The sequence below is a fragment of the Citrus sinensis genome, chromosome 3 (genome assembly GCF_022201045.2).
Source record: "Citrus sinensis cultivar Valencia sweet orange chromosome 3, DVS_A1.0, whole genome shotgun sequence".
Classification (NCBI taxonomy): domain Eukaryota; kingdom Viridiplantae; phylum Streptophyta; class Magnoliopsida; order Sapindales; family Rutaceae; genus Citrus; species Citrus sinensis.
The window spans coordinates 512506-537498 of record NC_068558.1 but is presented as its reverse complement, the minus strand read 5'-3'; the positions used below and the strand labels follow the sequence as shown (position 1 = coordinate 537498).

Below are 24993 nucleotides of genomic sequence, written 5' to 3'. Positions count from 1 at the left end.
TTATTATTATAAATTTATATATTAAACATTTGTGATTTTAAATACGAAAACCCACAAAAAATCCGCTGGATATCATTGCGGGTTTGGTAATTGTTAAAACACGCTACGGGTGGGTTTTTGTAAAAAAATTAAAACCCGTTGTGGGTTGCGGGTGGGTTTAGTAATTTAAATTTTGTGCGGGTTTGAGTTTGGTAATGGCAAACCCGCTGCGGGCGGTGCCCATTGCCATCCCTACATATACACAAGGCCACAAGGGGTATGGCTGTATTGCGAAATCCCAAATGATAATAACTATTTTATGTTTTTAGGTTTATTAAAATAAACTTCTGAAAAAAAAAAGTTTATTAAAATTAAATTAAAAAAAAAAGACTCGCAAAGATAATGACTATATTACCAATCAAACTAACTTAGACATTGAATGAATGCCCGGGCAATGATTTACCAGTCAAATTAATGTTTCTCAATATCTGAAGATTATTATTAACCCCATTATGATAATTTACGATTTCATAATATTCTTAGGGGCCACTTAGGTGGAGTCAGCTATTATAACCGTACGTAAGGATTGCAAAATTGTCCGCGAAATCATAAATTCACTTAATGTGGGTAATTTTTTGAATTTTCTACCGATTTAATATTCCAAACTTAAATTTATTGTAGGTTGCGAACAGATTTGGTATTGATAAAAATCCGCCGAATGCTTGGAGTATATACCAACCGATATTTTTTATTTTAATTATTTTATGCTTTTAATTTTAATCATAAAAATTAAGTAGTTAAGTAGTTATATTTTTAGCACTAATGAGGAACTATTTTAAGGGAGTAATCGTGCACCCTTAATTTGTCATTATTATTATTATTTTTTCGCTGAGAAACAGAAAGGGAGAAAATGAAAGCATAAATGAGCCGCTAAAGGAAACCAACTGATGAGCAGCAAAATCACTACACAGCCAGAAAACAAAACTACTGAAATTGCTTTCTGATAAACAAAACGCCGTACGATGCCCACTTCAGTTCTTTGTTTAAACCACAGAATTGTCTTCACAAGAAGCCCTTGCAACACGAAATTGTCTCCAGTATGCCCAAAAATCTTTCGTAGAATTCTTTCCCCCACTTCGATTACTAGTTCTGTAATCCTGAAATGCAACAGCGGCAGCTCAGAGGAGAGGGAAACAAGTGATGGGAATTTGAAGGATGCATTGACCCGTATGGTGGACCAGCGAGTAGAGGAACTATTGAACAAGGAAGAGAACAGAGCATTGCTTGATGGGTTAGAGAAGGCCTCGTTGAGAGTGGAGATGGCTAAGAAAGAGCTTGCTGAGATTGAGAAACAAGAACTTGAGGCTAAGCAAATGAGGGATTATGTTAATAAACTTGAAAGCAGAGCCTTTGAGGTATGCGTATGCATGTTTCTTTCTCCATTCACGCACCGTGGTATGTTCCTTTTTGCAAGAGAAACCAAAAAGATAAGAAAGGGCCAATTTTCTAATTTCATTATATGTTTTTAAGCTGCTGCTGCCAAATGCTACTCAAATCAATTTTGTATCTCATCGCACAGGGTGCATATGTGGAAAAGAAATGCAAAGCTTTGCAAAGTTACTTGATTGATCTACAAATATTGTTGCTCTAACAAATAATTCATATTGTTCCATAGTGATGAAAGTATGCAAACTAGCTAAGTTGACGAGACATTATATAGGCCCAAAGGTGTATGAGTCAAAAAGAATTATGCTGTTGCTGTATTAGGTCTTCTTATGATGTTTGGTTCTAGGCTAATGCTGTCTGTGATTTATAATTTTGTGTGAAGATAGCAGAATGTCAGAGGGAAATTGTAGAAGCAAGAGCCATACTTGATGAAGCAGCACGCTCTTTGTCACAAAATGGAAATGAATTTCGAGATGAAAGAAACTTGGCAGAGAAAGAGAGCGAAGGAATTAACAAAGATATAGAGAGATGGGAATCCATAAAGGCAGCTGCTATATCAGCACTTGTTGGTTCCCTGGCAGGGCTTCCCATCTCCTTCACTCAGGTGACAAGCAGTTCGCAGCTTTTACTCCCTTTAGCAGTCACCTTTATTAGCTGTGCATTATTTGGCGTTACCTACCGGTATACAATTAGAAGAGACTTGGATAACATTCAGCTAAAAACAGGGACATCTTCGGCTTTTGGCTTTGTTAAAGGTACTTGCACAACAATTGGTTTTAATATGAGACACTAAAGCTGTTGAGGATTGATATGAAGATTGGATTTTAATTGCAGGTCTTGCAACACTGTCTGGAGGACCACCATTAGAACCAAACACTGAGAGCTTCTTGTCACATGCTTTTGATGGTGCATTGTACGTCTCCCAGAACCTTCTAATCTTTATCTTTGCTGCAGTTACTCTGGATTTCTGCTTCAAGACACAGGTTTTAAGTCCCTATCCCATGAACAAATCAGCTTCAAGGGCTGATGCAAGTTGAAGATTAAATGTTATTACAGACTATTATTCATATAAAATGGATATCATTGAAAAGTTATCGCTTGTTTATATGTTTCTATTTGGAAATCAACAATATGAACCAAATAAAATAAAAATGTTGGCAATTTCTCTTAAATGACTTCCCACCAAGTATTTAATCCACTTCTTGAATTTGAAAGGCAAAGCAAAAGTATTTAATCCACTTCTTTTTTCCGACAACGGTACCATAAAAGGAAAAAAATTGCATCTTACGCCATTAGTGGCATTTCATTTTGCAACTACGATGGCCAAACTAAATGCCAGATATTGCAAACAGGACCTCGAGTGTCTAGTGTTTACTTTTCTCATCATCGTCACTACCTTCATTCATGTGTTCTGGATTCTCAGATGGCTCTCCAGGAACTCCCCATCGGCGCAACTCATTTCTTGATTGTTCTCCAGCAGATGGCATTTTCATGTCCTCTCTTTTTGTCCCCTTGATATAAGAAGTTCTTCTTATCAGTTATTAAAACAGAGATTACCAAGCAAGAAAAATAAACCCACTTGAGCTTCAAGAGACTAGTACCTGCTTTGGAATTTCTTGATGCTCTTCCCCAGGAGTATTTTTCTTTCCAGTTATTGAAGAAATATACTCTGAAGCCTTGTTAAATAATTGAAAACCCTGAAGATCACCATTTCTGATACTTGCTTCTAGCTGCAAACAAAAAAGCATCACATGCCACTAATTATTTAAGTGTCTTCATTTGATTCAGGTGATATGTTTTCCTCAATGTCTAATCTCAAACCTTGTACTAAATATATGATGAAAACATGTCATTTGTCTATCTAATTCTCATAATAAGTTCTGTGGAGGTCTTCAGCAGGTTTAATTAAAAACTTCCAACAAGGGGATAAGGAAAATAGGCAAAAAATGCACCTGAATATGAACAATGCAGAAAATAATGCTAGCAATAGGCAGCCAGCCCTCCTCCGGGGATAGCGATAAATTCGACCTATCAAAATCAAAGGAAAATTATGTAATCAAATTCATGAGTCCATGAAGTTACATGCTTATGTCAATTGTCACAAATATGTACTACTATTAACAAGAAATATCTGAAGTTTCAAAACACTGAATTCTATCCTTGACTCATGCCCAGTTGCCCACAAACAAAGAACAATGATCTTTTAGTTCACGTTGAAATCAGAAGAATGCAGGGATGTGGCATGCTTAGTAAACACTTTGCACAAAAGGAAAAATTACAAAACAGGGAACTTCACTGAAATCCTTACAATCACAAACATACCATGACTAGGACCTGAAGGATCAACAAGAAGAAAACATAATGATTAAGGGGAGACACCAGGTATAGGACAGCCAGTTTGTAATTCCCTCACAAGTTAGCATTCTCTCAAATTCACAACCAACACAATAAAATTTGTTTTGGGATTCAAATGGTAAGGGTGTCTAATTTAGTATAAAACCCAACCAAAATAATAATAATAATAATAATAATAATAATACTAATACAAAAAAAAATCTCTCAAAAAAAAAAATACTAATACTAATAATAATTTGTCTTTGCAGCATGAAAGTTTCTTCACTAACATCACACAACCTTGCATGACAGAAAATTGTGTGATTTTGCTTATCATTCTTTAAAATAGCAAGCCGTGTTAAATCACTGAAACTCCATCAAACCTAAAACACCACCTAAACTCCAACTGCATCAGTGCTTTTCCTTGAACATCACCAATATATCTCATTAATTTTGCTATTAATATAAAGAAAACGCAATGCAGTGGATTGATATACAACAAACTTGAATTCAATTATAGTACCTCAGATAAGGAACCAAGTATACAAGAGAGTACACAGCATATCGCCTTTTCCCAGTATCAAGCCACGCAAAAACCCAACTCTGGAAAGAGAAAAAAGGGGTTAAAAAAATTAAATAACCGTACTAAAATATATTTAAAAAAAAAAAAAAGCTCACCACTCACCAGCCAATTAAAGTAAGGAATAAAGCTAATGATGCCCATAACAGCAAATCTTGAATCCGTAGTAGAATCAAGAACCGAATCAGCATCCTCTTCCTTGCCGGCTGGAGACGCAAGAACCAGCGAACTTAACATACAAGTTCCAATTGCAATAACAAACGGCGCGTCGTCTGAGAACTCTGCTCTGCATGTTCCCCTATGTTTTAGCTTCATCTTTCTCTGAAAAAGGAAAAAAAAAATTAATAATTTAAAAAAGATACGAAAGGATAGTCCAGTTGTTGTTACCTTGTTGAGAATTCTGTAATGGGTGGGATTATAGAATGGTTTAAGGTTTAATGGTGGTTTCTTTAATAAGAACAAGGTTGAACAAGAGATGGGCACTGGCGTCTGAGTTAGAGTGATCATGGCTTCTTGCAATCTTTTTCAGCAGCAGGAGCGAGGGGTTTATGGTTTTATAAGTTTTAATTATTGTTGGTTTTTTTTTTTTGGTTAATAGAAATTTTAATTATTGGTTTCGTTTCAAGACTTCGAGCCGGAATCTCGGTGTCGGGCTCTCGCGCGCTTTGGGAGGCGTGACAAAACGTACGTATAATAACTTACCCGGGTATTTCAAGTCGGGTATGTCCACGTTTCTTAATACTTTTAGATCGGATTCGGACTTTACCTAAAAAGTTCGAATCCGGCTCCAGTAAATACATAAAAAATTAAGAAATATATTTTATTTTCATTAAAATTTAATCCACTCATAACTTATATTTAAAATTTAAGACATAATATATTTTATTAAATTTTTATAGTACATATCTCATTCGACATTTAGAAAGTACCAAAAACACGACATATAAATTTAGAGATCCAAAAGACTATGCTCAATTTCTTTTGTAACCTGAATACATTATATTTTTTAAAAAAATATAAAATTAGAGAATAAAAGGTCTACACTAAATGATAAGAAAGTCAATAAAAATAAATAAATAACTAACTAATCTACCATATTCATAGCTTAGAGAGTATAATACGTTGTCGACTTTATTCATTTGGGCCATAATCTATCATGTCTTAAATCTCTTGATGTTTCAGACAAGGTAAAGAGGATGTTATGTACGTTCTAATATTCAATAGGCAAAAGATAATTTACAAGAAGAAGAAAGGTTGTTTTGAGGACTCTCCAAATCAAGACCCCATAGTTTAGAAAATGCTCATCTCCTCTCTAACACATTTATCACAAACACATACGCAAATAGATAATTGCTTGCTCCTAACTCACAAACAAAGCACGTCTAAACAAACTGCAACACAATAACTATAGGTCAGCATGACTCAAAACTGTCTAAACTAATTAAACATGATTTTATAATAAAATCAACTAAACAAGCTATTTTGCTCGTAACATCCCCCTTAATCATGAAAATTTGGGGATTTTGACATTTATGGCCTATAGCATATTTGCCATTGCAGTAATAGCAAAGCCCACGATCTTTACGATTCTTCACTTCAGTTGGGAATAAACGTTTGAATGTTGGTGAGGTATGATTGCTTGGTAAATGTCCACTCAAACTTTGAGTTGTAGACTGGATTTTAGATGATCGGTTACAAAGTTTGCACTTTTCGTCAATAAGTCTTGCAAGTCCAATGGCAGTTGATAATGATTGAGGCTTCTGAGTCTTTTACTTTAAGCGAATTTCAACTTTGAGTTCTCCAACAAAGAAGCTTTTTAGTACATCCTCCACCATATGAGACAATCTATCAAGTTTTTTTCTTGGTAAGTCAATATGGAGATTTTTTGCTTTAATTGGGATAAGGCCTTTAAAGCATCATCGAACTTCACGGGTCCAAGTCTTTTAAGAAGGACAGTTCCTTCAAGATGGAAAGATGCCAATTGCACTTGGTATTCCCCCATAATCTTTTGATACTCTAAAGTATTATTCTGTCATGTAAAACCAACTATTTGGATCCTCACAATTGAAATTTGGGAACTTTACTTTGAAAATTTAGCTGAAGGACTTTTTTTTTTTTTCCCTAATAGATGAATTAGATGCTCTTGGCATAGAATTTTGGATGACAATTGTACTGGCCTGGGAATATTGGGAATTTATTTGGTCACACTTAGTATTTAGACTCTGAAGTTTGCTACAAATCTCTTGCATGATTATATCTTGATTGAAAAATTTGGTCATACTTGCTATTTAGACTCTAAAGTTTGCTAAGAATCTCTTAAATGATTACATCTTGATTCTTAAATTTTTCAGTAACAAAGATTTTGAGATCAATTTCTCTTTTTTTTTCTTCTTTTTGTTTGTTTGTTTGTTTTGGGAACGTGCTTTTAACTCACAAATGCTCGAATGACTCAAGACTGTCTAAACTAATTAAACGTATCATAAAAGCAACTAAAGAGGCTCTTTCGTACGTAACAAAGGGATCAAACCAACTCATGGAATTTTTTTTTTTTAACTTTTAATGTCAGGTGGTATCATGAATCATAAAATTTAACGTTTCCATCTCTATTGTCTACCCAAATACAGTGAAATAAACTTTGTAAATCATTTTGGTAAATTTGTTATTGATTTTCGTATCCTTTAAGAGTATGCTACATTTCTCAAGCAATGACCGAAAGTTGACAAATTTATTATTAATCTATACTGCCGATTACAGATTGATGTGAGTCACCTCATTTGAGATAAACAAACTAATCTATACCGCCGATTACGTAACCTCATTTGAGATGTGTAATGTTCGGAGGATACTGCTCGGTAAGTGTAGGAGCTATTCATCGTGAAATTTATTGCCAGGCTCCTCGGATACCACCTTGGCTTGAATCTTAAGAGGAAAAAAAAAGGAAATATTTTTTAAAAAAAGCAAAAATTTCCTTAATTGTTTTCCACAGTCCATAAGAACCTCAAAAAATTTCACAATTCTAATTTCTAAATATAAAGGCAGAAAATGAAAGTAACATCTAGTTTTATTTTAATCTATACACGCTCATTTGTTATCCATCAATGGAGATGATAAATATGATACCTATTGGCAATATCAACCAACAATTGCATCTATTTCCTTCCTCATTTTGCAACTGCTTCATAAAAAGAAAATGACTACTTGAGTTTATAATCTTACACAGAACAGGGTGGAGCTCCACCCTGCTTGAATAAAGTAAATGGAAAGAAAAAGCTGTCTGGATGTACCCCATGATTCAGCTTATTTGCCATTGATGGTTGTAGAGACCTTCAAATACGTAATAATGTCCCAGGCGAGATTTACGGCATGAATTCTGCCCTTCAAAATCTTCTATCATCATCAACGGCCATAACGCTCCCGTATGGAAAATGTAAAGAATATCGGACAATACTTATCTGCATGATTTACAATTCTTGCCTGAATGTACAGGATGATTTTACTTTACAGTAATTGGAATTTGGCTTTCAGGCATCCACTTCCCGTCAGTCTCCATTTTCTTCCTGATCCAATATAGAGTTCAGCTGTTGTTGCAACTGTCAATAATAAACAAGCATTCTTATGTAAGGATGACAGATATCAATAATTGAAACATAGGTGCTAGGTCCTGCCTCTTTCACTCTTAACTAAAAAGTAAAACATAGTCGATAACATATCTGAAAGCAAGAATATGGAATAACTATCACTCTCCCCTATTTGAAAAGTCATCAAGGTAGGAAGAACTCACTTGTACGTGTTTCAACTTCTCAGCTGTCAGTTCATCCGTTAAATTGAGCATCCTGCAAAATGTGAGAGAAAAACAAAGAGGAGCATCAGATAAGAGAAACTTCAATATGCAGAGAAAAAAATAGGGTTCATCAGAAATACTTAATTCAGATTGACAATGACCAACCTAGCCTGTAGTTCTGAGATCTTGATAAGCAGTAAACGCTCCCTCTCAGATAACGCTGGTTCAACCTGTCAAAAGAGCATATAAGAGAAGGGGAGGGAAACAAAACATCAATTATTCGTGAAACATCAGTTTCCAAAGGACTAAAGCATTAATGATCATTCGGACTGCAACGATCAAAGTTTTGATCAAACTGCCCTTGAGATAGACCAATGAATCTAAAAGAACATTACAATCATATAAAGCTGATCATTATTTTTTTTATACATTATTAAATGTAGAATCTAGAATCCAGGTTAAATGCTTAAATGTGAAAATTATACACTATAACGAATTGCGTGTACCAAATCCAAGCACATATTATCATTTGCATTTGATGACAAAGGCTAAAGAGGGAAGCATATGCAGGAAGCCCTTCTGTCAGAAGGGCAAAAGCCCAGAACTTAAATAAAATAGACAAAAACTTAACATACATTTCCATTGTTCTCTGTACTACGAGGAAGTGGGGGCAATTTTCCATTTTGAGAAGCTGAAATGACAAAAGAGTCTTGTTCAAAACCATATTTCCAATTATATTATATCATGCATCCATGAAGACAACTCCTTCACTCACCATCCAGAACCTCAGCTGGTTGCAAGCTATTCAGTAAATTCATGATAAGATCCTGCAAGAAAAGAGAATTTCCAATCAGAAAATATATTTCCAAAATCAGGTGTTTTATGACAAACAAAACCTGGATATTGCTTAACCTGTTGAAAAGATGTCTGCTGAAAAAGATTCTGAAGATGAGGCATGAGAACTGATGCTGCCACACTACAACTGTTCAAATCCTTGGAAGATGGACTGGTGGGCTGAAAAAACATAAAATAGCATGAGCTACCCAATATAACCAAAAAATTTAAAACAAACTACATAGAGAGTAACAAACAGGGCACATACAACTTGTTTGGATTCAAATATCCAATCACCGACGCTAGCAGACTTCCTCAAAGGTGATCCCTGAAATACACAGGAACAGAACACCATGTGAGAACTAAACAACAAATATAGTCACCAGAGAATGTTTAAGCAAAAATCAGACACACACCTGTGATCGACGTGGAACTGTACTTAATGGAATATCCTAGGGCACATTAATTAGTTAGTGACAATCACATAACAGCACATACATAACATAGGAAAAGATCCTCACCTTTACCAGATCTAAATTTTCAGATGTTACTGAGAATCGCCCTTTAATTTGCACTAGATTAGCCTTTGATTTGTCATCCATGGAATCTCTATATCCTGGTAGAGGAGAAATATTCAACTCAATTCTCATGCCACCCAATATAATAGCAAAAACGATGACAATGATGATAGTAACAATAACAATGAAAATGATCTAATCATCTCCAATTATCATAAAAATCTTCAGGGCACCTGCCGAAGATTTTATGGGAGCTGATAAACTATTTGCTGAAGCTCGGTTAGGAAGCATCAAAGGACCACTAAAGCTTGGAGCTCTTCGAACTTCACGATTAGATTTCTCAGTTGGTGGTTGATTTTCAATCTCACACCTGACAATTTAAAAAACTATAAGTTCAATCAATTCAAGTGTGAGCACATAACATATGAGGAGAAAGGTTATACCTTGATATAATGACTAAGGTACCAGACACAGATGGAGAAACTTAAAATGTAGACTTACAAACCTTTCGGAGTTACGCGCCCTTTCTGATGATGAATGACTGAGCAACATGCCAGGCATGAGAGGCCCACTCTGAGTATGGCGACTTTTCACTGCTTTAGCTTTAGTCTGCATTGTGTCCTTTTCTGAAGTTGATGCCATTTCCTCAGTGCTTGATCCATTTTTCCTCAGAGCAATATTCTCTTGGTTTCTATCTAGGGAATCACCTTCCAGAGCCTTTCCCTTTTTGTTCAAGCTCTCATACAGCTGTAATTGATTAGTTGGTCCTCTGCTTTCCGCCTGAGATAGCTCGGCAATAGAATTTGATTTACCCAAACTAAACTGGAAGCCAGTCCCAGCCTGCCAATAATAAATGAGAAATATTAAAGCATCTGCTTAATGATCAAAACTTCCAACCCAACACCAGATAAACTGCCTAATGACCTTAAAACCAACAGATGATTTCACGCTTTCATTTTCTTCCTTGGTCTCCAACATATCATCATCATCACGCACCTACAAAATTGTTGAAATAATTTAGTATAAATGCAATTATTGACAGAACCAGATAACAGAGTGTTTTCTAAAAAATAAAATTCCAATGTGGAATATCTTGAAAATAGATCGATTACTTACAAGAGATGCTTGAGCTTTCAAATCCTCAATATCAAAGTTCCAAGCACTTACTCCTCTCTGGTACTCGCTCTGATGACAAAAAGACAAGACACACGTGTAAGAAGAAAAATATGGATGCCTACATTGATCAGTAGTGCTCATTTGTCTTAGAGTGCCATGAAAATTTTGAGCTAGGATCACTATCCACTCTGCCAGTATCTAATACCACACTCTGGCAAAATTGGACCTCTTACTCTTAAATAATTAATTAATTTTTATTTTTTATTGGGTTGGGGAAGGAAAGGGTGGGGGGTTGTCTGTGCAAGCTTGTTTCTATGGTTAAAGATTCTCTATTAGAAATCAAAAATCAAAAGCAACATATGGCACATTTTTGCTTTTTTGGGTTGGGGAAGGAAAGGGTGGGAGGTTGTCTGTGCAAGCTTGTTTCTATGGTTAAAGATTCTCTATTAGAAATCAAAAATCAAAAATCAAAAGCAACATATGGCACATTTCTGCAGATCATATCACTTAAACCACCCTCACTAAATCATTCTTCTTGAGTTGTTGTCAAGCACTTTGAAATGAAGACCAAAAGAAAGATATAGACAAACAAAAGAGCAGAGCATGAATTCTAGAAAAGTATCAAATTGGCACTAAAATTGAACCGAAAAAAAGATTTGATAATCAAGACTAAAATACCCAGCAAACATCATAATAAGAAAATTTAAAAAAGAAGCATCGTCCAATCGATCAACCAAATAAATTTTAAGTCAAAAGTTCATAAGTTCAAATGTTGGTTATAACCTGTGATATAGCTTCTTGTTCTGCCGAAGGCATTCTCTTTAGAGCTAGTTGTGCAGCATCCTTAAGCTGCAATATTACAGCAAAATCATCAAATAGAACATGGTAAATAAGAAGCCTGCATCATAATCATAGCAGTATGATAGCTGACCTGAAGTGCTTTCACACGATTCCAAAGTGGTGGCAAGTCAGCAAACAAGTTCTTCACAGAAAGTTCTGGAGGCTTTGCATGCTTGAAAAACGAGTGCTTTAAAAGCTTCTCTGCAGTTGGTCTCTTTGTTTGATCTTTCACCAGGCACATGGCAACCATTTCTTTAAAGGACTGATTACAACTGGAAATCCTCCAATTAGAATATTACTCCATAAGAGAAATACATTATATCACACGAGGCTCAAAGTCCTTTGACCTCCTTATCAAATCAAGGCACGGACTCAATTCAATCCATCTATTTATGGTATATTTACGCAGATAAAAATCACAATTTATTATGAAAATCTAGCCAGAAAGAAAACCAGTACCTTAGAGAACTTTTTATCACGATCATAATCAAGCCCGGGAGGAGCATTCTGAATGGTCATCAGTAGAACCTATAACAAGGAAGAAAAATACATGTATCAGATATAGCAATGAAGCACTTCTGGGAAACCCCTCTTGGGCTCATGTCATACTGTTAGTACATTCTACCATTTCTTTTAAGTTATTTATTTATAGTTTACATTGTAGTTAAATCCTCGTAACGATTTTCAAACCTTCATTGGAGGGTATTTAGAGAAAGGTGCATGACCATGGGCCAACTCCAGTGCAGTAATGCCAAATGACCAAATATCAGCCCTAAACAACCAAATAAGCAACTCGTAATAAGCCAACATATATTACAAGCAAAAAGATTGCAATACGTTTCATTTGCTTCACAGAATACGGAAAAAACTTAATCTTGTCTTGTACAAACAGATTCAACATCCTTAGTGTTCTTCTACATGGAATGCAAAAAAGGACATAGAAAATCACTTAAATCCCCAAATTTAGCTCAATTAACTAAAAAATTTGCTTCAGCTAGCAAATAAAATCTAATTATTTGAAACCCCAGGTTCTGAAACTCTGGCCTAAAACTTTTGACAGATATGACTCACTTGGAATTGTATCCACTTCCTGGCTGCAATACCTCAGGTGCCATCCTGCAAAACAAAAGAAACAAGAATTTAGCATCACATGCACCATCATTCAATTCAAAAAAACAATTGATCATCTCACGCACCATCTTACCAGCATGGAGTTCCCACAAAAGTATTTCTTGAACGTTGTCTGTCACCTGTATCAAACATGCAAGCTGAAACACCAAAATCTGCAAGCTTGACCACCCCATTGGTATCAAGTAGTATGTTTCCAGCCTGTCAGAACAGTTAAAATAAACTAAGCTTGAGACCTTTGCAATGTAGATTCAAATTCAAAGGGAGATTGTATAAACCTATCCCTGGAACAAACTATGATGCTTAGCAGACCTTAACATCCCGGTGAATGTGTCCTTGGCGATGAAGGTAATCCAAAGCCTTTAGAGTTTCTTTTAGAATAGAACCAATTGCTGACTCTTCAAATCCATCCTGATATGCAATCTTCATGAGGTGCAAACACGAACCCTCAGCCATAAATGGCATGACCACCCAAAGGTTACTGTCAACAACAAACGAACAATATGCCCTTATGACATTTGGATGATCAATCAAACTCATCGTTTGTGCCTCTCGGCGTATGTCATCCTGCAAAGGAACATGACATAATCCATCACATACACCATAAAGCTTATAAATTCTACACTATCTGCTTAAAAAATAATAATTGAAAAAGAAAAAGCAATTAAAAACACTCGTACTACTAAATACAGCTCTTAATCTCAAATGAATCCAACTGAATCGAGCAATTAAACAATTCACTCAAATTAATTAAATCAAATCAACCGAAAAATCTTATCTAATTAAAATCAAATAAAATAAACTAATTAAAAATTCAAAACAACTAACCAAATTACTGTTGCAGCGGTCGAGATCCAAACACTTAACAGCAACAACTTCATTGAAAGGTAAGTAGATCGCTCGGTAAACCGTAGCACTGGCGCCATAGCCAACTTCTTCTAGGAGCTTGTAGTCACTTGGAATCGCCGAGTATGTTTTCTGATTTTGATTTTGGTTGCCCCCCATTCTTCCCATGCCCTATGAGAATTACCAAAATACCACCGAGCGCACAAAGAACAATCAGTTTAAATACTTCAGGTACTTGATTTTTGCCAAGGGATGTTAATTTTCGATCCGTTGACCTTCACCAAGCGAGATATAGAGAGAGAGGGACCGGGTCTGTATGTTTTGTTTGGGGATGATGGGGAGAGACGGTGCTGACGTGGCTCAATGGCGTTTGATGATTGGGATGGTAACACGTGGATAGGAGTTGTATCATCAGGAACGACTGGGTCCCATTTTTCATGCTCCAAGTCTTACACTCTTACTAAGCTGTAAATATTTTTTTTAATAATTATTTATGGTTTCTTTTTCTTTTCCTACATTTATCTCATTACAATATAACGTATCTACAATTATGAAGTTGGGACTAAACTAATTTTATTCCTATAAAGAAATTATTGTTTTTAGAGATGTAATTACATAAATTATTATTTTAATTTAGTTGCCTTTAATACAAGTAATATATGGATTTTAAATTTCTATATTGGAGAAATTCCTTCATGTTGGCTGATGATTCCACCTTTGGATGACTTTAGCATACTCACGAAGGCAATTGGTTGCATTGTTATATAGAAGAAAAGTCAAAATTAGGTATCAAATGTTTTGGCATCGTCTTGTGTGATACACAACAATGAGCATTTGCGAAAAATCAATTAAAGGGTACAAGGATCCTGAGAAAAGCAGTTCATTTAATAACTTTTCGGTCAATTCATATATTTTTAATTTATATTATATAGAGATTGTAATAGGTCTTAAGCGAAAATTAACAAAACAATTATCTAATTATAATGCCAGCTAATATCATCCCTGTTTTGTCATAACATGAATAAATAAAATAAGGACATGCAGAATGAAAACTTGTTAAAATTGTTCTTTCACATCTAAAATTAATGTAGTCACAGCAAGAGATAAGGATTCGGTGGTAAATTGAGTTTTTGCTGAACATTAAGTCAATGGTTATTAGATAAGATAAATAAAAAAATAAAAATTTAAAACAATTATAGTCATTGATTCAATACTTTGTAAAAACATAGCTCAAACACTAAATCTTAATCCCATAGGAAGGGATAAGAATCTAGTGCTGAGTTAAATTTTTACTGAGTACTAAATCAATGGTTATTAAATAAGATAAATAAAAAAATAAAAATTTAAAACATTTTTAGCCATTGATTCAGTACTTAACAAAAACTTAACCCAATACTGAATTTTAATCCCACAAGAAGGGATAACGATTTAGTGCTGAGCTGAGTTTTTGCTGAACATTAAATCAATGGTTATTAGATAAGATAAATAAAAAAATAAAAATTTAAAACCATTTTAGCCATTGATTCAATGTTTAGTAAAAACTTAACATTGAATTTTTAATCGCAAAGTGGTTCTACAAATCTAAAATGCCAAATTTATAACCATAGGCAGCTAACTCAAAATCACTTGATTTTGTCATTTGAAACTTGATATAGTACTGAAATTAAGACATGTATGTAGTATAGATGACCCAAATCCTATCAAACCATAATTTTTATCTATCGACACAACATTTAAACACGCATGTAGTAAATTTTCAGAAATCTAGTTCGAGGATAAGGAATCTATATAAGAATTGAAGAGTCCATGGTGGTTCACTCAAAATAATTTCAATTTCTTGCTAAGAATTCGAAATTCAACCTTGCATGCAAGGAAACACACCAAATTTGATCACAACAACCAAAACTGATTAAAATATAGGAAACCTAAAGGCTGATTTACTCGATTTTTCTGACATAAGTTTGATAAAGCTTTCGAAATTAGACCATGCATGTGAGAAAACTTATCCAAAATCAAGCAAATGAACACAAACTGTAGAAATTGCAGATCTTGAATTAGAAAATTTATATATGGGCTAGACTATGTTACAATAGTATGTAATATACAGTAATCCCATGAATTATCATTTATAACAATTCAATTGTTTCACATACGGTAATTTTTAATTTTAGATAGGATTGATAAATTGTGGACTTGGATAAGGTTTTTTAAAGTCTAGACCAAAGTCCACATTATTTAAAAAAAAGTCTAGGCCTTCAAAAGTTCATCCAAATTTGGATGGGCTGAGCTTGGGCAAGGTTGGATTTTTTCATTAGTTATAAAATATATTTTTAATAAAGTTAAAAAAATATTTAAATTATAGATAATTATTTAATATATAATATGTTAATAATCCAATACATAAGATATTAGTAATACAACATAATAAATTATAAATACTAATATAAAAAAATCATATTAATTTAATACTTTCAGCTTTTTCTTTTTTATTTAATTTTTTTTTTTATAATTTTGAAGTTCAAACTTCTCAAACTCTTATCCAGATTCAATTTATGCAAATATTACAATTTTCGACCCCTATTCAGGTCCAACCCATGTGGGCCAGACTTTAAGCCTATGGGTCTGAGCTAGACTACCCTTTGCTTTTAAGGTGAACAATGTAACGGAGCATAACCCTCCATATATACGCACTAAAGCCAAACAAAGAAGAGTATGAGATGGCATGGTTAATTAATTGGTTATTAAGCATTAGGCTGGCTTCATCGACTTAAAACACAAATATGGGCTGCTACAATAGCCCAAAGTAATTTTATAGGAAAAAAAAAAAAGAGGGAAGGGACAAGTTAAAATATATATAAACATAGGTTTCATTATATGATATAATAAAATATGTTGAATTGAAATTTTATGCAATTTTTGTACTTTTTTTAATTTTCCCTTACTGTAAACTGCAATAGCAAAGAAGTCGCTCCCTGAATGTGATTGGGGAGTGAGTTTGAGTCGTTGCTATTTATTATAAGAGTATTATATTTTTTTTCTAAAATAAGAGCAAAATATCAATAGATTATAAATAGAATTAAAAAATAAAAAAAATATTTGTTACATAGATCAAAATATGAAAATGTTATTCCAAAAATTGGATTTGTCAATCTCATTGTTATATTCATTGATTTTAGAGATTAAAATTATAATCGGCCAAAAAGATTGGTTGCTTAAAAAGAAAATAAAAAAAAAAAAGAGGAAAAAGGAAATCAAAATAAGCTCTTGCGTCGTAAACTTTTAGCAGAGGCTTTAGAAACCAAGTAGCCGACGCCCAAACACATGACCCAAATGCCCACGTCAACGGCCCATCGTACACCTTCCAGTTCCAAATGAATCGCCTCTTCATCCTGGACGTCCACGTCGGATCCACACGAACAAGAACAAGAGCAACAGCCGTCAGATTCAGGTTCAGATTCCACACCTCTCTCCTCCGGAATCTCCTCCAGCTCAAGATCAAACGTCATACGCCTATGGCTATTAATATAATGATGATTATTCCTTCTCTTGCTCTTCAAAACCACCCTCTCAATAATCGCCGCGTGTCCGTCGAGCCCCACATAAACCTCAGCCCCGGCGCCGTTGTCGTCGCCAATCTCCCTGTCTAACACGCACTTACACTTCAATTTCCAGTCGTCCTCATCATTCCTGAAGATACCCTTCAACACTTTCTCCTCATCAAAGTAAACCTCAAACGACACCGCATCGGTAACCACCACAGGTTCCCTGCTACCGTATATAACCTCGCCGTCATCCGTTTTCGCCGTAACAACTCGATAGAGAGTAACAAACGCGGGCGTGTCGGGTCGGATGTCTTTGCCGGATATTTCAAGGGCCGTTTCATTGATACGTGGCAAGTACACAAGCGTGAGAAATTCAGGCAACATTTTCTTTTTCTGAGTTGCAAGCAATCTCGATAACCTAACGAAGAAAGATTTCACCTTCAACCGATCTTTATGGTTGTTGAAGTAGAAACCTTGAATATCAGCTGACCGACACATCGTTTTTTATTTTTGAAGTTCGTATTTGAATGTTAGTGTTTTATTATGACTCCTACTTCTATATTGTTATTATTATTATATATATATATATATATATATATATATGAGAAATCAACGGAGGGCAAATGAGAATTGGATTTGGCGGCTTCAAAAAGGCAGAAGCGTCGTGGGTTCTGTTTTGGTCTTTCAGTTGAGGGTTTCGATTGTTTACTACCGAAAGAACATTGGTTTTGTTCGAATCCGAGGGTGGCCAGCACACGGTATTTTGACGGCGTCAACTGAATACCGCGTGCCCGCGAAACAACTCGCTCAGAAACTATTTTCCACTTGAGTATGAGTGGGAGTATTGGCAACCTCTAAATATCTCTTTAACATTTTTTTTATTAATTTAATTAAAATATTTTAAAAAAAATTATAAAATTTTCTTAACACCGCTGTGATAAAAATATCTTTAATTAAAATTTATTAATACGGAGGATAATTTTTCTTATTATTATGATGTGTCAGTCAACTGTTGAAAGAATTAAAAGATATTTTTATTCTAAAAAAATAAAAAAATATAAATAAGATATTTTTTATTTAATTCTTATAAAATAAAATAAGAATGAAATTCACAAATCTTATTACATCCCGTCTCGTTGCCGATCCTAGTGGTATCTAGGTTTGGGCAGTGGGGGAAAGGGAAGAGCCAATCAATATCCCATTCCTTTCGGCTCGTTTTGGCAACTGGATTGGTCGTTAATAAAATATTTGGGCGGCTATTACAAGACCATAGTCTGCCCACTAACTTTGTAATGGATTGGGCTTAATGCTGCCCGGGGCCCAGACATTAGTGGGGTTAAAAAATCAGACCAAACAAAAGAGTTCGGCTTATCACCCATTTTTGTTATTTTTTCTCCCCCTAATGAAAGACTAGTTGGGCTTTATATGATTTGAGATCAAGATGGCAGACGTGACATAGTAGTATCCTCGGCTAATTGCTATGAACCTAACTTAACTTGTGACTGGCGATGGCAGCGGAATACGGATCATTTCATTTTTACTTGTTGTAAGCTTTTTTTTTTTGAAAGAGATTTCATTAAGCAAAAACAAATTACAAACTGTTTAGTAGCCATGGAGGTGGAGCACAATTCCACACTCGAGAATCTGTCATAGAATTTCCTGCCCTCGCAACAGAATGAGCAGCAAAATTCGCAGATCTACGGACAAAAGAGAATTTCACTTCTCCTAATACTAGAGCTAACTCCCGGCAATCCTCAATGATTAAACCAAAGCCATTAGGGCCAGAGAAACCCTCAGTCAAAGCTTGAAAAACTTGAAGGCAGTCCATCTCAACAATAACACATGGAAGCTTGTACTCCTTCAGCCAGCTAAGAGCCTCCCGGATACCAAGAGCTTCAGCCTCCCTTGCACTAAAAGCACCATGCCTGCCAACACATCTTGCAGCCAAAAACTCACCCTCTGAGTTGCGAATAACACAGCCAAGTCCGATCCTTCCCTGAGATGCAAAAACTGCAGCGTCTACGTTGCACTTAACCCAGCCAAATTCAGGCTTTTCCCAGCTCACAGCCCCATGAGCCAACTGATGCACCCCAGCATCAACAAAGTACAATTGTTTCTTAGCTGTCTGCCATTGATAAAGCAACTGCCCAGCTGAATTAAGCACTTGCAGAACAGAGCCATTTTTCTGGTTCTATATCTTATCATTTCGATGGATCCAAATGCGCCAACAAATCATCATAGCTATATTACAATCATCTGCACTGCAATATGCAAAAATATGCTCCAGCCAAGTCAAGAAAGAGGTGCAGTAGCCAACAAAACCCACAGGAGAAGAGAACCAACAAGTCTTGGCAAAGCTGCACTCGATTAACGCATGCATGACTGTCTCCTCATTGGCATTACACACAGCACACGTGGAAATAATATCCACCCTTCTAGAGAGTAAATTAACAGCAGTAGGCAACACATTTTTGGCAGCCCTCCAAATAAAATTCTTAATTTTACTAGGAACATTCAATCTCCACAGTTTCCTCCACACACCAGCAAACGAATCAGAGGTAATAGGATTTAATAACTTGTAACAGCTGCGTACCGTATAGCATCCGCGAGGGTTGGCCTGCCAGTACCATGCATCATTATCTCTTCTGGAGCTGAGAGGGATTTGTAAGATTAACTCCTTATCCCTTGCATTAAATAGGTCCGACACAACATCAAAATCCCAGATCCGTTGGTTGGGAACCATTAAACAGTCAACAGGTGCTGCAGCAAGCTCCTCATTAAGCTCTGTTGAAATAAAACCATCAGTAATATCGGGCAGCCAAGGGTCATTTCCGATAGAAATATTGTGTCCACTCCCAACCTGCAATCTACTCCCTTGCACTACCACATCCTTGGCAGCTAACATAGACCTCCACACAAAGCTCGGGTTGTGTCCCAAAGAAGCTTTAAGGACAGAAGTTCGCGGAAAGTAGCGAGCTTTCAGCACTTTAGCCATAAAAGACTCAGGTCGGGTTAAAATGTGCCATACTTGTTTCCCTAGCAACGCAATATTAAAAGAATGTAACTGCTTAAACCCAAGACCACCATGCCCCTTTGGATTGCACAGATATTTCCACTTCATCCAATTAATCCCCTTGCCATTACTGTGATTGTTGCGCCACCAATATGAATTCATCATCCCTTCTAACTCTCTGCATAAATCTTTTGGCAAAAGATAAATACTCATAGCGTAATTAGGCATTGCAAGAGCTACCGTCGTTAATAAGATTTCTTTGCCAGCCCGTGAGAGCATTTTCGCACTCCATCCTTGAAGTCTCTTCCATACCCTATCCCGAATATAATGGAACACCTCTTTTTTCTTTCTGCCAATGTAAGACGGAAGACCAAGATAAGCTCCATGGTTAGTGGTTGCATTAACCTCCAGAAGCTCACACAGCTGCCAAACGTTGGCCTCGCTTACATTAGCACTGAATGATATTGATGACTTGCTGAAATTAACCACCTGTCCAGAGGCTTTACCATACACTGTCAACACTTGCTTAACCAACGCAGCTTCGTTGTGAGTTGCCTTAAAGAAAAGGAAGCTATCGTCAGCAAAAAATAAATGAGATATCATAGGAGCACCTCTCGCAACTTTAACCCCATGCAGTAAACCACTTCGTTCCTGACTTCGAAACAAAGAACTTAACCCCTCCGCACATATAATGAAAAGATACGGGGATAATGGATCTCCTTGGCGAAGTCCTCTACAAGGGATTATTGGCCCAACTTCTTTACCCTCTCGTAGCACACTATAACGGACTGTTGACACGCAAAGCATAACTAGCTCTACCCATTTAGGATCAAACCCCAGCTTAAGCATCATTGCTTGCAGGAAGCCCCATTTAACCCTGCCGTATGCCTTGAACATATCTATTTTCATAGCCGCTACTCCATGCTTTCCTTGCCTTTTCCGCTTTAAGAAATGCATGATTTCCGCCGAGATTATTATGTTGTCAGTGATGGCTCTACCCGGGACAAAAGCGCTTTGAGAATCTGATATAACCAAATCAAGTACTAATTTCATTCGGTTAGCCAACATTTTGGATATAATTTTATAAAGTACATTACACAGAGCAATTGGCCGCATGTCAGATAAAATTTCAGGCTTTTGATTCTTTGGAATCAACACAAGTGAAGTGTCGTTTAAACCTGCTGGAAAGGAACAGTCTTTCACAAATTGTAAACAAGCCGAAATTACATCCTCACCAACAATGTGCCAGAATCTTTGGTAAAAGGCTGGATTCATGCCGTCTGGCCCAGGAGATTTGTCGGGATGCATATCAAAGAGTGCTTCCTTAACGTCCGTGGCAGAGAAAGGGGTTAGGAGCATGGAATTCTGCTCGTTTGTAATTTTTGTCTCCACACAATGAATGACCTCAGCACTATTGCAGCCATTAGATTGAAATAAATTATGGAAATAATTAATGATCACCTCATCAACCTCTTCTACATTGGTGCACCAATCTCCCTGATTGTTTCGAAGATTCCCAAACGAATTTTGCCGTTTCCGCGTTGAAGCCGAGGCATGAAAGTAACGAGTGTTCTTATCTCCCTCTTTTAGCCAAAGCGACTTTGCTCGCTGCTTCCAAAACACTTCATGACTATGTAACAATTCATTATAACGGTTTCTTACCTTCGTGAACTCAGTTATTCCCTCACAATCTCGACGACCCCTTAACAGAGCCATTTGCTTTCGACACTCCAGCTTCCGTTTACGAAAGTCCCGAGCTAGATACCCACCCCAATCCATCAGAGCTGCCCCACAAGATAAAATTTTTTGTTGAATGGAGCTACCAGTAGGAGAAAGCCAATTATTCCGTACAACCTCACAACAATCAATCTCCCGCAACCACACGTTTTCAAAACGAAATCTTTTATTTCTCGAAACTGGCCCTGTCGGTTGAAGCTCCAAAAGAATAGGAAGATGATCCGAGCAAGTAGATTCTAAGCTTAAATGGGCATGAGTTGGGAATTTCTTGACAAAAATTAGAGATAATCATCCCCTTTTCCTATCCTCTATATCCCTTTTTATTTTTTAAGATATGCATATCTTTTAATAAAAGAAAAAGAAATGATGCTTTAACTATTTAGTTCTAGCTAAACATGAAGTACTCAGTTCTAAAATATTTTTTTTTAAAAAATCATTTTCAATTTTAGGTAAATATTAATTCTAATTTGATGATTATTAAATTCAATTTTAATCAGTGTATTATCTAAATATTTGGAACGAAAATAAAAGATTCTATTTTGGCATTTTTCTCATCTATTCTTCACTCCTTTCAACTTACTTGATTTGAACATTGCTATATTATAATTTGTTTCCAATTATTACAAGATTTTAGATGGTCTAGTAAATATCTAGTCCATTAACCGACTAAAATCTCCAAGTAAATATTTAGGATAATATTGTATTAGACTAAATTGTTAAGTACTAATATTAACTTGATTTAGCTATTAACTTTTAACTTTTAAAACATTAAAAAAAAAAGTAGTCAATAGTCAAATGAGTTTAGTGAGTGAGTACGAGTATTCCTAATGTTTTATACCTTTACTCAGCCTACACAATCAACGGATATAAAAAATTATATCTGCACCCGATTTTCTTTTATAAAAAGGGAGTGAACATAACAGCCCTCATGGGCCTCGTAATTGCGAGAATATTTTCCCAACTCTACTTATTACCTAAATTATTTAATGAAATTGTGAGCCACAATTTTCATGAGTGATACTCATTGAATTGTATGGTTATGATGAACGAGAGAAAAGTTTTGGCATATTCATTCAATTATGATTTACCCAAATTTGTCTTTATTATTCCTTACTCTTTCTTCGTCGAGAACTAAAACAACATGGGCTTTGAGCTAACATTTCCATCTGTGGCAACTCTTCCCAAAGTCCACCACCAGCTTAACTAACAAAATTATATAATTTTTTTCTTAAAAAATTCTGTAAATATTTTTTATTAGGCCTGCATTTTTCGTTTAAGATGGATAAATCATTTACAACCAATAGTTTTTTTATAACGGAAAAGGAAAAGAAGAAGAAGAAAAAAAAAGACAAGTGCATGTAATCAGTTAAAGACTTAAGACTAGGTGTTGAAGCATAACGCAAAGGTTAGGTCAATTGCACTTTCCGAATCCATGGTTGATTGATATTTGTGATTGTGGTGGTGGTGGTGGTCTGGTGCCCTCGTAGCCGTTGCTTTTCAAAGAAATCAATTTTGAATTTAAACTATTGCTTTTCGAAGAAATCAATCAATTTAGGGGGATCTTTTCTCTTCGAGATGATAGTTTTTTAAAATTAATATAAATATTAATTTTTATTTATTTTTGTAAAAGAGAAAAAAGTCAATCAATTCGATTCTTGTTTTTAATCTTTTGAATAAAAATAAAAATAAATTAAAATTTATAATAATTCATGGGATGTTTTGAAGGTCATTATTGACGACGGACACTTTTTTCTTTCTTTAAGCCAGAATATTAATATTCTTACAAGCGCTTTTCTTTTCAATATGTATTGTATTGATGATAATGAAGTGTTGTTATTAGGTGTTGGATGGAGCATAACGCAAGTCGCAAGGGTTACATCATCAATTGCACCGAATCCATAATTGGGTTGCTGGTCGTGAGGTGAGCTCGTGGCCATTGCTTTTCAGAGAAATTAAGCTGCCGATATCCGATAATCCTTCTTCTCATTGGTTTGACAGCCACAAGCCGATAACCCACTTCCTCCTTTTTGTCTTGTCTTGTCATTTTCTCTTCAATTCATCATTTTGTTTTGTTTTGTTGGCAAAAAAATCAGTGTTAATTTCCAGCATTGATTGATTGATTGTTAACAAATTAATCAATTGATAATAATTTGGTTTTTGAGGGAAAATGAGAGAAGGTGTGATATAGATCGTTTCCTCCTTTTTTGTTTTATAGCACAATAAGTCAATCCGTCCGCAGTTTATGTTTTTCTTTTAAATGAGTTTAATATTGAGATTTCTTTTTAATTTTTTTTTTTAACTATTGGTTTCTACAATTGCTTCCGACTCTAGGTTTTTTACTCGTTAGTCCCGATGAAGTTCCCAAACGACATTTTTTTTTTTGAAAAAAAAAAAGAGACCCTCTATAATCTATAACGTGAGATATCAATAATAAATTAGAGTTTTCTCTTATATTAGCTTTAATTTAAAAAAAAAAAAAAACACACACACACACACACACACACGATTATTAGAAGTTAATCAATAAAAGAAGGCTTGCTTGTTGAATGCCAGGTATTCTTTCAGTAATTAGAGGCAATTTTGGTTGTTCATAATTCCAAGAAAGAGATGTGTCATTAACAAAATCTTCTATCTTAAACTAAAAAATGATATATGATTTTGAGGAGAATGTGGTTTCCATGGCATCTAAATTTGATCGATGTGAAAGCACTGTCACGAACTATATGTGTATATATATATATATATATATATGTAAACTTTTACTTACTTTCAATTCTGAATCTCATGACCTTACAAGAAATAATTAAACATAAAACAAGACGAGGACTTATTAAACATATAAGAAGAAAACAAAAGATAATATAATAAATAAACAAAATTGAGAAGAGTTTTAAATTGGATAGTTTCAGTAGTAAGTATAACGGCCGGTCCGTAACAAGAAACAAAGCTATATATATGGTTAATTTGGAGGCTTCAATCTCGATCCCATCAATCGTTCTCTACTCAGTAGAGGATTGTCCCACTACATGTCCACACACAGCTTTACAGGCTTTTCCATGGTAATTTGAAGGCTGAACATCGAAAAAATTAATAAAATAAAAGGGGAGAAGGGAAAAAATAATTATAAAAAAAAAAGGCCCACTTGACGCAAAAGGTTAAAAGAAATCTTCCCCACTGACGCAGCACTATCATATTCATGCGATATCATAGCCACCACCCAAGCTCAATGGCGGAGAAATAAAGTTGCGGGAAAGGGTCCCATGCAGTGCATCAGAAAGTAACGCCAATGTCTTGTTGAG

The 24993-nt window shown here is 35.3% G+C and overlaps 4 protein-coding genes across 7 annotated transcripts; 1 reads left to right on the top strand and 3 right to left on the bottom strand.

The window, feature by feature from the left end:
- Positions 1-849: 849 nt before the first annotated feature.
- LOC102612869 (uncharacterized) lies at positions 850-2597 on the top strand. Its single transcript, XM_006476240.4, has 3 exons — positions 850-1394; positions 1808-2180; positions 2260-2597. Exons 1-3 carry the CDS (start codon positions 1002-1004, stop codon positions 2460-2462), a joined length of 969 nt encoding a protein of 322 aa, XP_006476303.2. The 5' UTR covers positions 850-1001; the 3' UTR covers positions 2463-2597.
- On the bottom strand, positions 2569-4938 carry LOC102613166 (uncharacterized). The gene is made up of 6 exons (XM_006476241.4): positions 4727-4938; positions 4445-4660; positions 4283-4362; positions 3378-3453; positions 3027-3155; positions 2569-2936 (listed from the first exon to the last, which is right to left on the bottom strand). The coding sequence occupies exons 1-6, from the start codon at positions 4844-4846 to the stop codon at positions 2790-2792; spliced, it is 768 nt and encodes a 255-aa protein (XP_006476304.2). The 5' UTR covers positions 4847-4938; the 3' UTR covers positions 2569-2789.
- A 2444-nt stretch (positions 4939-7382) lies between these two features.
- Positions 7383-13727, bottom strand: LOC102611971 (serine/threonine-protein kinase BLUS1). Of its 4 annotated transcripts, none has more exons than XR_008053336.1 (22): positions 13385-13726; positions 12869-13123; positions 12633-12757; positions 12500-12544; positions 12119-12200; positions 11888-11956; positions 11520-11690; positions 11372-11437; positions 10589-10657; positions 10397-10468; positions 9978-10312; positions 9706-9842; positions 9476-9570; positions 9371-9406; positions 9223-9282; positions 9033-9134; positions 8896-8947; positions 8756-8811; positions 8286-8350; positions 8121-8172; positions 7814-7929; positions 7383-7709 (listed from the first exon to the last, which is right to left on the bottom strand). XR_008053336.1 is itself a non-coding variant. In XM_006476237.4 (21 exons), the coding sequence occupies exons 1-21, from the start codon at positions 13568-13570 to the stop codon at positions 7879-7881; spliced, it is 2181 nt and encodes a 726-aa protein (XP_006476300.2). In that variant the 5' UTR covers positions 13571-13725; the 3' UTR covers positions 7383-7878. The 4 variants fall into 4 exon arrangements, 2 of the variants coding, with proteins under 2 accessions (XP_006476300.2, XP_006476301.2); XR_370451.4 differs by having other exon boundaries at positions 7383-7511; positions 7624-7929; positions 13385-13725; XM_006476237.4 differs by having other exon boundaries at positions 7383-7929; positions 13385-13725.
- A 2770-nt stretch (positions 13728-16497) lies between these two features.
- Positions 16498-17605, bottom strand: LOC102611678 (uncharacterized). Its single transcript, XM_006476236.3, has one exon. The coding sequence runs from the start codon at positions 17440-17442 to the stop codon at positions 16654-16656; it is 789 nt and encodes a 262-aa protein (XP_006476299.2). The 5' UTR covers positions 17443-17605; the 3' UTR covers positions 16498-16653.
- Positions 17606-24993: the final 7388 nt, after the last annotated feature.